The sequence below is a fragment of the Cryptotermes secundus genome, unplaced genomic scaffold, assembly GCF_002891405.2.
Source record: "Cryptotermes secundus unplaced genomic scaffold, Csec_1.0 scaffold34, whole genome shotgun sequence".
NCBI lineage: Eukaryota > Metazoa > Arthropoda > Insecta > Blattodea > Kalotermitidae > Cryptotermes > Cryptotermes secundus.
This window is the reverse complement of record NW_019725835.1, coordinates 45,037-60,598: the sequence shown is the minus strand read 5'-3', so window position 1 is coordinate 60,598 and position 15,562 is coordinate 45,037. Positions and strand designations below refer to the sequence as shown.

The window sequence follows — 15,562 nt, the reverse complement described above, 5'->3', positions numbered from 1 at the left end:
ATAACGACTAAATGACTAACTATGAAGAAGGCCCTTGTTGGAAAGCTGTTAGTCGCATTGCTGCTTGAGAAATTCCTCCCATTTTGTGTTCAATACTGTGCAGATTACTGTCTTCTGGGATGTACCGTCGTGTGGTTTGGTGTGGTAGAATTTCACCAACATTTCGAAAGGAAGTACTGTTTCCTTCTTCAAGGTCGAAGAGTAAACCGATCAGATAACCAACAAAACGCTCTTCTTGGTTCCCACCTCTTGCTGGTTTCAAATCTATTTCAGTTCGTTAGTCGCCATATCATTCAATTCTGTGTAGTCTGTTTTATTTATTTATTTTAATTGAAAATTGGGTTTACCTGGTGGTAGTGATCCTACAGTAAGACACAACACACAAATAACACACCACGCTCAAACAAAACACGGCACAAAATACTGCAAAACAAGGAAGGACACACTATACACAATGAATACAATGTAAATACAGTTAGAACTACAACAAATACAGTACAATTATAAGTCTAGGTACAGACGGCGTCATAAAGTTATCCACAAAAGATGGGGTACAAAATTAATGTTTTAGTCCTTTAGACTGTGACACCCTTAGTTTGTAGATACTTAACATTGAGTCAGAGGAGCCTACTCCTTTTATCTTCAGGCTAGTATATAGAGACAATAAGTTTCGCCCGAAACGTCGGCGAAATTCTGCCGGACTTCACGGTACCATATCCCGAAAAAGGAGGACTCCTTATATTGACTTCAGATCCAACTCGACTTAATCTTTGCCGAGAGGTATAAAGGTAATATTACCTCAGAGATTGAACTTTGCACTTGGATTTCGTGTCATATTTTAATCAAATATACTTCCGCCCCCCCCCAATGGAAATAAAATACGTAAAAGGATTACGTTGATGTTGCTACCTGGAATTAATTTTCTTTTTCTGCACGTAATTTTGCTGGCTATGGTGTGGAGTTGGGGTTCGAGAAGGATGTAATTAGTTTAGTTGTGAAGTTACATCAGAATGTACTGCAGAATTCTGCTTCAATATCCGCCACGTGGATAGTAGCATAATGGCTTCATTTGTTCTGCAGTGACAAGGGAAGATGTATCAAGTTGTGACTTCCCCATTGGCGTGCTTACCACTGGAATCGGCTTCAAGAAGGCTTCTTATTTTATCTTAGAAAAATTCCTTATTTTAAATTTGTGTATGAATGAATGAATGAATGAATGAGGGGTGGGCCTTCTCGGCCCTTGCACCGCGACCTGCAGTGATTTATTGTACTTCCCTTAAGTTTGTGTAAACTTTGTCTGATTTAATATGTTGAACCGTTTTTAGAAATATGTAACTTAGAATATTCAAAATAAAGTTATCCCTGTGTTAAATTAATTAAACACCACGCCACGTATGGGGAAGTGGAGTAATAGCTCCACAATTCTTGACCTCGGCACTAGTTGGAGGTGAATGGTCAGCTTCACTCCCTGTCCACTTTCCCCCCCCCCCCGGGGGGAATTAATCATCACCATCCTTTAAATATGGGACTGAGTGGGCCCCAGAGCCGTTCTGGACGCTATGGACCAAAGAAAAATATCTTTTCCTCGCCGGGAAGCAAACTTAAGCCACCGACTGAGCTATCCCGGTTCCCTTATTGTCTTATTAGTTATAAGAATTCAGTTTTTATATAGCAGTGTTTTGTCTGACGCCGGATTGTCCGTGGTGTTACAGGTTTCAGTGATCCATACTGCATGCTGGGAATTCAACCTGGCACTGTGGCCTCACCCTCACCTCAGGCCCCATCGTCATCAGCGTCCGGCGGGCCACAGAGAGAAACCCCTCCAGGGTCACCTAGGAACGCGGCAGCTGGCTCGGGATCTGCTCGCGCCATGTCCGACAGCGGAGTTGAGCCGGAGTCAGGCAACAAGCACGACTCACCACATGAGAAGCTGAGGAAACACCACAGGCGAGTTCTTCATAGGGCTTATAGATTGCTTTAAGAAACGTAAAACAACAAATATTTCGGAACTACAGAAAACAACGCAACAACGAAAATAATAGTCCGCACTTGTCGTCGGACTTTTCTTGCTTCATATTCAGAATATATGTCGGGTTTATATCTAGGGTCAGGGACAGGCTATTCTGGACTGGGGTTGTATGTGGCTCCCTCTCTCAAGGAAACTCCCAGGAGAGTAGTCTGTGACTCAAACATCTGTGAGGATGTGTTAACATCAGATAATGGCGTTCATCAGGGCGTCATTAGAAAGTTCCTAGATTCTACTGCCAGCACAAAGGGGGACCAGAGATCTTGCTGAACGTACGGTTTCCTACGCAATGTATGACGTAGCGTTACTGATGTTTTAGGCACAGATGACTTTAATTTAAACCATTATATCTCCCTTCCACATCTTTTCCAATTTATTATTCACTGAGTGTCCTATCTGACCATGCTTTACAATGTTTAAACTTAATAACAGTCCGTGGAGGCCCATAGGTCTGTGAGACGCCGAGGCTCCCACATTTTCTAGACAATCGGCTCACAGAATATTAATGATATAAATTATCGTTACGTACATCAAGGTACAATTCTCTCTCTCTCTCTCTGACCTACAGCCCTTTGGACCTTGGCCACTTTTTCAGTTCCTTAATCCTATACACAATCGAAAGGACTCCTTTGACGGGGGATCAGTCTGTCGCAAGGCAAGTACCTACACACAGAACAACAAACACAGACTAAACGCACACAGACTATCATGAATCGAGTGGGATTCGAACCCACGATCCCAGTATTTGTGTGGACGAAGACGGTTCATGCCTTAGACCGCGCGGCCACTGTGATCTTCATCAAGGTACAATACTAGAACAAAGCGCATTAGTAAAACTTATAATAAAAATAAAAATAAACAGTACAACAATGAATACGGTGATACACAGCGCAGAAGCATAACACGACAGACGTTCAAATGAATATGAATTGGAAAGAGGAGGCCAAAGTCTGTTTAGAGATATTGTTGTAGTATTTACCTCTAAGGGTAGAGGAAAGCCAGGTAGTCGGTTGGAGATTCGAACACAGGATATGTTAAACGGGATGCACCGGTTATGTCAGAATTACGAATAGGCCCTAAAGATAACATTTCATTAGACAATTTAAAATTCGTGACTTTGCCGGAATGACATTTCTCTACATGTATGTGTGACATTTATGCATTTATAAATGCAATTTTATCATATTATCACGTGATAGAGTGAATATAGACGGGGTTTGGGTTGGTAATTAGATTTATTGGACACTTACAGATCGTAACTACAAGTAACTATAGCGCTATCGCTAATTCACGCACCCTACAGTTCACTACAGCACGCACTAAGTCTTCTCGGTCACTGTATCATCACCGGTTGTCGCCTGGTAACGGCTTCCAACGCCATAGCTTCTTCAGCTTCCGTGTTCACGCCCTTACTGTCCTACGACTGTCTCCCAACTCACTAAACTCTAGATTTGTCCTGCTTATAACATTTAACACGGACCGTACAGAAAACACCTCTGCTAACAGCTTTTCTATTGTTGCGTCACGCAGCTGTCGCATGGATCGCGCAGAGAAAACCGCTTCCCAGTTAGTCCATTGGTGTTTGACGCTGTTTGTGGAGTCATTACTTAGCAACGGGTCTACATGCTACAATTTTTGTAATTCATAAGTGACAAATGAAGTAGTTAGTGTCTAATATATAGAAATAAATCATGAATTATTAAAATTAAAGTAACCAATTCAATATATAATGTAGGCCTTACTTACGTATTTATACACAATTTTAATATTTTCACTTACATAAATGTAAACAGTTATCTGGTATTTTCTTGCTTTCTTTGAGTGTCTCTTAAATGAACTTGGGGTTTCGTTTGTGTTTTTCTCCCTAAGGAACTGCGGGCTTACTGGAGCTTGATGTTTATTTATAGACTTCAGTATTCTCTGTTTCTCTCCCAGTTACTCACTACGCAGCTTAAACTGGCTTCATAGACATTGTCTCTATGGTTCCTCTATGTCTCTGTATCTCTTCCTCTGTTCCTCAAATTAGTTCTCGTCCTCTTTTCGCGTACGTTGAGTCCATGACATACAAATCGGGACTCCGTTTGTCTTCTGTTTCCTGGAGGGGTTTTCCGTTGTCATGGCAACACTTGTTTGACATATAATTTCTGTAGCGTACACTGGATTCATTAATACGCAACATTTTCATTGTTCTATTCAAAGACTCGCAAACGTAATTACACAGCAAGTTTGCAGAAAATTCGGAAAGTCATTGGTGTAATTGGGTTCAGAGAGCGGTTGCTTTAATAGAGATGCAGAAAGATCTCACCAGACGGCACTAACAATTCCATAGCTCTTCTCCCTCATGGCGCATTTCAATTTTCAGATTATTTTCCCTCTTGTTAAGTGTCTTAATGTTTCTTTTTCTTGTCTTAAATAGAGATTTATACCTCCATTATACCTACCGTGCTCCATCCATATGGACGCTCCGGCCAATTGACGCATTGACTGACTTACTTTAGGAACCGCCAGTTGTGCAGCTACATAAGGATTTCCCAACATTTTATGGAACCCGAAGGTTCATTACCGTGTTCACAAGAGCATTCCACTGGTTTCTATCCTAAGTCAGATCAATCCAGTCCGTAGCACCCTAACCTATCTCTCTAAGATCAATTTTAATATTATCCACCCACCTACGTCTTTGTCGTCCTAGTGGTCTCTTTCCTTCTGGCTTTCCCACTAAAATCCTATATACATTTCTGTTCTCCCCATTCATGCTACATCCCCTGCTCATCTCATCCTCATTGACTTGATAATTCTAATTATACTTGGAGAAGAGTAAAATTTATGAAATTGACTTTATTAATTCACTGACTTATTTACTGACTCAGTGACTGACTAACTGACTGAATTTACATCGTCTAAAAAGTTTTGAAGAGTACGTCATATCATGAGCAGACAACTTTTTCGGAAGAAAAGTTTCGTGTTTTCAACGAGATTTCATGTATGGCGATTTTGGTAACTCTTCATAAGTTGAAAGTAGAATATAGAAACTTCCTAATGATGACACAACCATCTGCATCATTATCTGATGACGGCGCACCCTCAAAGACGTTTTAGATATGTATTTTTTTTTTTCTTGGCACTACGGCCCCAGTGGGCCTAGGCCTACCTCCATGAACTTCTCCGTTCACTTCGGTTTTTCTAGATGTTACACATTCGGTAGGACTCCTTGGGCGGGTGATCAGCTCGTCGCAAGGCCTCTACCTGTACACAAACACAGAAAAACACACACACAAACTAAACATCCATGCTCTGAGTGGGATTCGAACCCACGATCCCGGTTTCCAAGCGAGCGAGGACAGTACATGCTTTAGACCGCTCGGCTACCGTGACCGGCTTTAGATATGTATACTAACCTATTTATTGATTGCCCATTTGACATATTGGTCCACTGACCTAATTTGCTCTATCTTGCTCAGCATACGGTTTAGAGAAGGCGCCTTGTGAAAGGAGTAATGCACTTTAGGGTTCTATAAAAGTAGGATTTCCAAAACTGGTCTAGTCTCGGATTCTCAAAAAGAATACTCTCTTCTATGTAATTAACGATTTTGCATGTAATAAACAAATTTTTAGAAAATAAATTAATTTATATGAGAATGGGAAACCGAAATTAACGGCCGCGGGGATTCGTTGCGCTGAACACGCGACACCCTCTATCCCCTAAAATTGATACTAACTTCAACGACAAGCGGAGGTCGCTCGGTAGGTATAGTTCGTTTGCGGACTAAAGCCACGGAGTTTGCTTTTTGTTGAGAATGGTGGGGCTGTACCTCAATTCGCCCATGCGTCTTAATAGAGTGTTGCTTGCTTATTTAAGAAGAGGGACAGTTTTATGTTTACGTCACGAATAATAGTCTATGTATGAAACTCACTCGTTCAGTGGCCTAAAATTCAACTACAGAACATAACATTTGATTTAAATCCATTATATATTGTCACAGGTCGAACTCATGATCCGTTAAGAGGACCGAAACTCTCATATCGCTCCTATTTCTTCATCCTGTCCAAAGGACGCATAAAAGTGGCCATATTTTGGAATTGAATCCCTGTGAACATATGGACAGTCAGGCGTTAAACTATTGTACACAGTTTTCCATACACCCTATGATATTAATTAGGGACCTTTGATATGCGGCGCATAGAATTACATTGTCGATATGGCGGTATCCATGACAACGAGAAATAGAGACCGTATGCAAAAAAAAATCCACTTTTGTGGATACGTTGACAGAGAGACCTTGGCGTTACGTAATTTCCAAGTGTTGAAAACGCAGTACATAAGGAAAAAATTTCGGCTTAAGGATGATAAAGTAGGTTAAGCGGGGGATTTATGATATTACATAATGTAGTTAATTCGAAACTTATAATTGTTTTCTTTACAATTTATTATTTACTCTTTATCCCGACGTTAGGTGCTATATAGATTACTTGAGCCGGGATAGCGCAGTCGGTATAGCGACTGGCTACGGGCTGGACGGCCGAAGGATTGGAGTTCGAGTCCCGGTAGGGTCAGAATTTTCTCTTCTCCATATCGTCCAGACCGGCTCTGGGACCCACCCACCCTCCTATCCATTGGATAACGGGGGCTCCTTCCCCGGGGGTAAAGCGGCAGGTGCGTGAAGCTGACCACTCACCTCCAGCTAGTGCCGAGGTCAAGAAAATGTGGATCTATACATCCACCCTCCCATACGCCTTCTTGGCATAGTGCTTAATTAAGCACAGGGACAAGTTTACCTTACAGATTGAGCTACTGACAGCATAATTAAATAAATGCACAAAGAGCAAATATTTTTGTTGCTTTTAATTTATTACATCTCACTCGGTATAGCAACGGGCTAGGGATTGGATATCCGGTGTTCGAATTCTGGAAGTAAAAGAGGGTTTTCCCTATTTAAAAGCATCCAGACCGGCTCTGGGGCCCACCCAGCCTCTAATACAATGAGTATCTACGACACCTTCCCCGGGGATAAAGCGAAAGGGGCGTGAAGCTTATATTTCACTTCCTTTTATTTCAGAGGTCCCTCAGATATCTTAATGCCTTGGTGCTTAACTTTTTAAGCACAAAGAGAACTGTATGTACAAAAGTGTTCGATAAATAATTTTGTTATATTTCAGTGTTTCTCTTTGAATCCAGAAATCCTAAAGATTCCGTAGCCCGAACCCAACATTGCTTAGGTTAGTGCGGATTATGGTGGCCGCCCTGTATTTATACGTGAAACTGAAGACACTGGGCCCGACTAACTGCATGACGAGATAAGGATTTGTCTCTTTTGCTGTCATATCCTTGAAGGTCCCTTGAATCACTTCCCCACCCAGTCGTTCACTCTCACTTAGCTCAGTCTGTATAACGACTGGCTGGACGACCGGGGTTCGATTCCTGGCAGAGGTAAGAGATTTTCATCTTCTCCACAACGTCCAGAATTTCTGAGGCTCACCCAGTCTGCTATCTGATGGGACCGCTAAGGACAAAGCGAAAGGGGCGTTAAGCTGACCACTCACGTCCATCTAGTGTCGAATTTAAGGATTGGGGAGCTATATTTTTATTACTTCATGAATCTTCATGGCGTGGTAAAAGGTAAAGCTATCCCTGTAACAGGCCGTGGAGGCCAATGGGGTTGTGAGATGTCGAGGTTCCCACAGTTTCTAGACGGTCGGATCATGGATGGTGGTGAAGTTGTTAACAGTACCCCAGGAAGATTCCTGGTACTCACTGGGTGAACTACTATGCATTTACCTTTTAAAGTCCCTTCTGTGTTCGTGTTCTCATTGAAGACCAAGAATATGTTTGCTTGTGTGCAGTTTCCGGCTGAGCTTCAAACGGAAGGAACACGGCAGTTACCGTGGCGACAGAAGGGAGCATCGCGACAGTCTGTCAGCGGCTGTTCCCGCCAAGTTTATCCGCGCCACGACGGTGAAGCCACAGACACTCAACCCACGCTGGAACGAGAAGTTCCGATTGTGAGCCAACACTTACACCGCCATGCCCGAATATAACCGTTACTAAGCTCTGGTTTCTGCCTCACCGATTCCCAATGTAGTCGTTTTAAGCCTTTTAACAGTAATAGCCCTGAGTATATTCGCTTCAATTTATTGATAAATTAAAAAAAATAATATTAGTAGAAAATATAGTAAAATTTTTTATTTAAAATCAACAGAACTCCTGGAAATATTGCACAGTAAACGTCGATAAATACGAAAAAAAAGATAAAAGGAGTTTAGACAGACTCTGAAGGCTTTGCATATTAACCCTTTCATCTATCGAGCTTTCAAATAATGACAATTTCTTTGTCCCTGACCCTTTCTCGAAAATATGTATATCAACTTATGTTTCTTTAGGCTTTGAACCTAAATATTTAGTATCTTCACGAGTGTCTTACCGCGAATCTGACGTCATATTTCAAACTAGTATAGAACATAATATTTTTATCGGGGACATTCATTTTGATAATACGATTATTGCATTCTTAATAAAATTTCAGAATGCAAGCTTAGACTGTGTACATTGAAAAAAAGAAAGAATTTTCAATGCAATAATAAAATAATAACAGAAACAACAGTAATGAAGATTACTATCTTCTGGGGTGTGACGACATGAAGTCCGGTGTAAGTTCACCGACGTTTCGGAAGAACGTACGCTCTTCATCTTCAGGGTCGGAAGCACGCCAAACAAACGACCAACAAGACGAGGTTCCTTTACTCCTCTCCTGGCTCCTACCGGTTCTCTTTAGGCTCTTACCCAGGCCTATGTTCACCCATGTTTTCCAATGGCGGCTTCGCCTGCTTGTTCCTTTCTCGCTGGCTCTTCGCTTGGCTTAATTTTAGATCTGTAATATAAAGTCAGTGCGTTTCTTCGAAACGTCAGTAAACTTCTAGCAAACTAAGAGGGAGAGTCAGTATATTGGTCACAAATGGATATAAAACCTAAAACATGTGATATTCGAATATGGACGAAACATGTATTTCTCGACATATCCTCCATCAACATTAATACACTTATCTGATCACTTTACCAGTGCGTCGAAACCCGCAGCACAGAAGTCTTTTGACTGTTGTCTCAGCCACTTTCTCTTGCGGTCGGCCATCATCTACAACTTTCAAACGTCTTTGAGAGATCTTCTCGACCCAGTTGTGATCCGCTTTACGCGACAGAAACTTCCCACCATAAACAGAAAATATTTCTTTATGAATATCCTGTGCATTGAGTTCTTTTGCTCACAAAAAAAAACGCAAAACAGACGCTGCTCTTCGGTCGAATACTCCTCAAGCACGGTCGCCATTTTGACTACTGAAACCAGCCTCTGAACATGCACATGCGCTTCTGCTTTCTAGACTGTCATGAAGCCGGACTGTGCTGCTGCCTAGTGGTATGCATAGAAAACCTGTTACATCCATTACCGCTGTTTTGTTTCCATTTGTTCCCATTTACTGACTGTCCCTCGTACAGTACATACAGAACCCAGGACTTAATACTCTTCACATTCAGGGCTGTGAGAGCCTGAAATACAACAATAATTATGACCGAATATTGAAGTTATCACGGCAGTGACTGTGAAGTTTGTCTGCATTGGTGCTAATGATGATATGATGATACTCGTGTTATTTTTTCTTGCAGTGATATCGATGATGTTGCCAGCGATATTCTTCACTTGGATATTTGGTAAGTATCTTATACAGCATTCTTATCTTGCAACCTCGAAGCTTTGCCTCAAGGACTGATTTCATTTGTATGTCAACAGTAACTGGAACACTGACTTTCTTGACGAATTAATGAAGGTCAAATTTAGTAACTGTAAATAAAAATAGGTTTGTGGCAGGACGCCGAAAGACAGCGGCGCCACCAACATCCTGTATGACAATTATTATAATTATGATTGATGGTTCGTCAAATTCAATAACATATTACGGTAACGCACTTATTACAGCGCACTTAAACTCTCTTTGAACTGTGGACTAATTAGTCAAAGCTAAACTGACTTCGATACGAGGAAAACAATTAATAACGAAGTTCAATCGATATATTGTTTGAATTCTGCAATGCCAATCTGTGATCTTTGAAGGTTTTGAATGACATCTACTGGGGAAAGCACGAACTATTTCGAAACTGTCCCCACTTTCCAATATATCATTAGCGCTTAGAGAGCTCTCATTATCGTTATTGGCTGTAAATGTAGTTACGAAAGCATCCATTTTATTAAGTGACACATTTACTTCCTGTTGCGATGAAGGCTACCGTAAATATTATATACATGGTGTCCTATTTTTACCTGTCATATTCTAGAGCATGATGTCTGGACGTCAGATTAAGCAATAAGTGCGTATGAAGGTGTACCCTGAGGGTCTCCCTTAAAAAGCTATGACCTATGTTAATTCTGTTCTGGATTTGTTTCTTTGTGTGATTATGGGCCATGTTACCGGCTTTTCATAGGGTGCATGCTGCCTCCATAGTCAGGGGCAAAGTAGACACGTTTTCCCAGCACATTAATCCCCTTCGGCAAATGCTGGGATAGTACAGAGTGAGGCGCAGAAACTTCCTTTTCGTGAAGACGCATTGTGAAGGGAGGAGAGGACGCAGAAAAGTGGGGATAGGCTCGGCGAACGCAGCAGTCGCGGAAGTTTCTGTAGTAGGAAACATGAGGTGGACGAGTGAGCAGCGTGCGTTTGCTGTCGAAGCCTATTTTTCGAACAACCATTCCTACGTGGCGGTGCGGCGTGCGTTTCGTACTCATTTCGGAATTAAGCCCAGAGGTCCGGTTCCCGACCGGAAAGCGATTGTTTTGTGGGTAGAGAACTTTAGGACAACCGGGAGTGTGGTGAAAAAATCATCAGGACGACCAGGGAGCGTTACGACACCAGAAAATGTGGAGGCAGTTCGACAGTTGATTTTGAGATCTCCATACGCTCCGCTTGCAAATATGCATTCGACCTAGACATATCCAATCGTTCAATTCGCCGAGTTCTTCACGAACATCTTAATTTCCATCCATATAAGATGGTTGTTGAGCAAGAATTGTCACCACGTGATTTCCAGAACCGAATAACGGCGGGCGAAACGTTATTGGAAACTTTACGCCCTGACGCACTTGTTTTCTTTAGTGATGAGGCACATTTTCACCTATCCGGATATGTCAAGAAGCAGAATATGCGCTATTGGAGTGGTAACAATCCCAGAGAGCTCCATGAGAGGCCACTTCGCAGTGATAAGGTGACACTATGGTGTGCGCTTTCGAGAGTTGGGAGTTATTGAAGAAGACAATCATGCAGTTACTGTCAGTTCACAGCGGTATGTGGACATGATTAAAAACTTTTTCGAACCAGCTCTTGAAGAAATGCATCTAGGAAATGTCTGGTTCCAACAGGATGGTGCCACGGCCCACATAGCCCGAGCTTCGATGACAGTTTTGAGGGCAAAGTTCCCCGGACGGCTCATCTCGCTTCGAGGTGACATCCCGTGGGCAGCGCACTCACCTGATCTAACGCCCTGTGATTTTTTATGGGGATACCTCAAGGCAGAGGTTTTTAAACATGGCCCCACAACCCTGCTTCAGCTGAATCGGCAGGAAGTAGCCCAAATTCCGGTGCACATGTTGGAACGTGCAGAGGGGAACTTCAGAAAACGGTTCCATCAGTGCATAGAGAACGGTGGCCACCACCTTCAAGATATTTTGTTTAAAACTACATGATTTAAGACTTTAAAGTGTATTCTTTCATTAGCTAAACATAAATTTTGTCTATCAGCAATAATTTTTCTTTTATTCACCTTCAAACAAAGGAAGTTTCTGCGCCCCACTCTGTACCTCGATTTGGCCATGACCGTCTACTTTCAAATCCTTTCCAATTCATTATTCATCCTACCATTCAAGGTCTGTGTACTGATGGCGTCATAAAATTACCCTCACAGTATGTTCATGAGGAGTTATGTTTCATGCGTGTAATTTCACCGAGCATTATAAACGATTATATTTTACTCCTGCGACATATTCTTGAGATTACCTGTTGAAGTACTGGCCAAAAGATCTGAAATACCGAGATTTTTCAGTTTTCTCTAGTCCCTCCAAGCAGACATCGGATTATGACTCAAACTACGGGTATACCAAATATTTTAAGAATTAATTAATTGTGCTTAATTAATTAAACACCACATCGTGATGGCATATGGGGGAGTGGAAATATAGCTCCACCTTTCTTGACCTCGTGAGAACGTATGCCGTGAGAACGTAAATTCATTTTTAAGGATTAGATGTTTTCTTGGGGCAAAGACGATTTGGTAATGTTAGCTATTAAAATTTTCAAAGAATGTATTACGACACGAATTTATTATGGGTTGCTCCTAGTATTAAATATTTAGTTAACTGAGTTGTTGCAAAACTTTCAAACTGAGGGGAAGCTCCCTTTGGCGGTAAATTCCGTCGCTAACAAAGATTTAGTTAGTAGAAGACGCTGAATTTTATTGAAGCCGCTTAATCGTAAATGATGAAGAATGGCGCAACTACTTCTTGTACAAAATGATTAGATACTAGGATCCTTGACGAATTATTAGGCCCAGGAGCTCCATAAAAATTGATATCCTGAAGCATTTTCAGTCTGCATTACATCAGAGGCTTTTGGAATAAGCTTCACATCATAAAGAAGAAACGTGTTTTACATGAAAAGAGACCAAAGTTTGATTAAAGCACGGCCATCCTTTCATGTTTTAATGTGATTTAGATTTTTTAGGTTTTTTTTATATCGACTCCTTACGAGACAAAAATCTTCATACTTTTCCTTTTAGGCACATAAAAATAACTCTTTCGATTTTTCTTCCCCCAAGGAAGATGTACTTGTGAAAATACATCTAGGATTGCCGTGGCAAAAGCTGCATTTAGCAAGAAGAAGAATCTTTTTACCAGCAAATCGGACTTAAATTTGAGAAATAAACTAGTGAAATGCTACATTTGGAGTATTGCCTTGTATGGGGCTGAAACTTGGACACTTAGGGCAGTAGATCAGAAACACCTGGAAAGCTTCGAAATGTGGCGTTGGAGAAGGATGGAGAAGATCAGTTGGACCGATTATGTGAGAAATGAAGAAGTGTTATTTAGAGTCAGTGAGCAGAGGAATATCCTACACGAAATAAGAAAACGGAAGGCTAATTGGATTGGTCATATCTTACGCGGTAACTGCCTTCTAAAAGAAGTTATTGAAGGAGGGATAGAGGGGCGGATAAAAGTGGGCAGAAGACGAGGAAGAAGACGTAAGAAGATGCTGGATGACCTTGGGAACAGAAGAGGATATTCTCATTTGAAGGAGATAGCTCTAGATCGCATTAAATGGAGGAACTATTTTGGAAGAGACTGTGGACCTGTCGTCTTGACAGATTACTGATGAATGAATGAACGAATGAATGAATGAATGAATGAATGAATGTTTCTATTTCGGTTTGACCCTGAAAGAATTAGCTCTCAGCGCAGATGGCCAAAATTGGTGTTAAATATTGTATAAATTTTCTTATATAAGTGTGACGGACTACAACCTTTAAAAAAAACATCCGTGGCCTGTAGTCTGCAGGCGAACTATACCGACCGAACCACCACCGCTTGTCGGCGAAGTTAGTGCCAACTTAAGAACAATAGACCACTGTAGGTCGCGGTGCAAGGGCCGAGAAGGGCCACCCCTTATACATTCATTCACATTCATTAGTGCCAACTTTAGCGGATAAAGGGACCACAGAGGCGGTCTGCCGGGAATATTTACCTTGGTATAATGCAACCAGCGTTGTGCACTCCCCACATACAATATCGAGGTTACAGTTCCTGAAGCTGTAACTCCACTGTCCCTATATACTTGCATGGTCTAATGCTTACGCAAAGTGACAACCGCATGAACTGATCTGTAAAGAAAGTACAGTTCAGGTGCACATATCACATAGTAATTGATTGCTATTTGCACATTAATGATTTTTTTATTCAGGGACCACGATGACGAATCGTCGGTGTTTGACGCCGTCAGTAAGCTGAACGAGGTGCGGGGAGTGAAGGGATTGGGGCGGTTCTTCAAACAGATTGCCCAGAGCGCTCGATCAGGCAGTCAGGACGACTTCCTGGGCTGTGTGAACGTTCCTCTACAGGTGATATCTCACTATTCATATATACGTAGTTAAGGGGCTTACAGTGTGGATCTATTTGCAGTGACCAGTTGTTATGTAAATTTTTTTTATAAAATCCATGCTCACTAATAACCTATCGAAACAACTCTACAAATTTTCTGAAAAACACGAAATTCTAATTTTATCTGTACCTTCCAATAAACAAAGAAATTTAGTGATATATCGATATGCTAAACTCGTATCGATGTTGAATACAAATCCCCGATATCATATCGCAACAATTTATCGAGATAGACCGACATCCCTGAAATGAAAATATTCTTAAGTGTACTGAAGTTTATTTTCCGAATGTATTTCGTTTATTTTTAACGTTAACTTATAATATCATTGAGTTTACCATGTTTAAAGTTACATGCTTATTGTATTACGTTTCTTCCAATTAAGTCTTTCACATGGTGTAAATTCAATGACATTATACATGTACATTCCTTCTGCTCCCATATCAAAGCGGAAGTTATGCATTTTTAACGAAACACTGAACTACTTCCGCCGCATAGGAATTAATACATGCGATAGCTCGCTGGCCCTTAATGATTATTTTAATATCAGCAAGCTACAGTCAATTATACAGACTTAAAATTTAGCACCCAACACAATTCTGAGGAGTGCCATTTCACGTCCTCTTTCAGTTGTATCCCTGAACTCTATAAACAATTGAGCTCACACAAATAATGCTTATTACTTCGGTTTGCACCTCCAAGTAGACATATCGCATCGTGTTAGCAAAGGTGAGTCGGTTAATGACGTTTAGGGAAATAGTCGTTTGTTCTATTATTTATTTATTTGACTGCAAATGGGCTTTTATCCGGTGGCACTGGTAATACAATAAGTCACAACACTCAAAATAACCCGGCAAGCTCGAACAGGGCACAGCACACAAAACTACACAACAATAACGGTCACATACTATACACAAAGCATACCATTACAATACAATTACAATTACACTTATAATTACAACACAACTGCATTTCCCAATACAATACCGATATACTCGTAAATACTATTAATTAACCTAAGATAGCTGAGATAATAATAATTCAATTAAATTTTATTATTTATGTGTCGAGTCAACAGCCGCAAGACCAATTACAGACAGAGCACAGGGTAGATACAAGTAATTACATTATGGACAAACACAACATAAAGTCAAAGACAAATTACAGGCAAGCAATGGAGGAAAACACAATAATGCAGACAAGTAAACAAACAAACAAACAAACAAACAACAACAATAATAATAATTTCATTAACATAAATCAATAATGCAGCCAAGTAAACAAACAAACAAACATATGATAATAATAGCAATAATAATAATTTCACTAACATAAATCTAAGTGTTATTGAGAACT

General features: G+C 40.9%; 1 protein-coding gene across 3 annotated transcripts in view; it reads left to right on the top strand.

Moving 5' to 3' along the window:
- Positions 1-15,562, top strand: part of LOC111863495 (BAI1-associated protein 3) — a 214,944-nt gene that overhangs the window by 160,437 nt on the left and 38,945 nt on the right. For all 3 annotated transcript variants that reach the window (XM_023849845.1, XM_033751088.1, XM_033751087.1), the window contains exons 6-9: positions 1,713-1,947; positions 7,865-8,023; positions 9,678-9,722; positions 14,012-14,168. In XM_023849845.1, the coding sequence (XP_023705613.1) occupies positions 1,713-1,947; positions 7,865-8,023; positions 9,678-9,722; positions 14,012-14,168 (596 nt within the window). The remainder of the gene's footprint in view (positions 1-1,712; positions 1,948-7,864; positions 8,024-9,677; positions 9,723-14,011; positions 14,169-15,562) is intronic.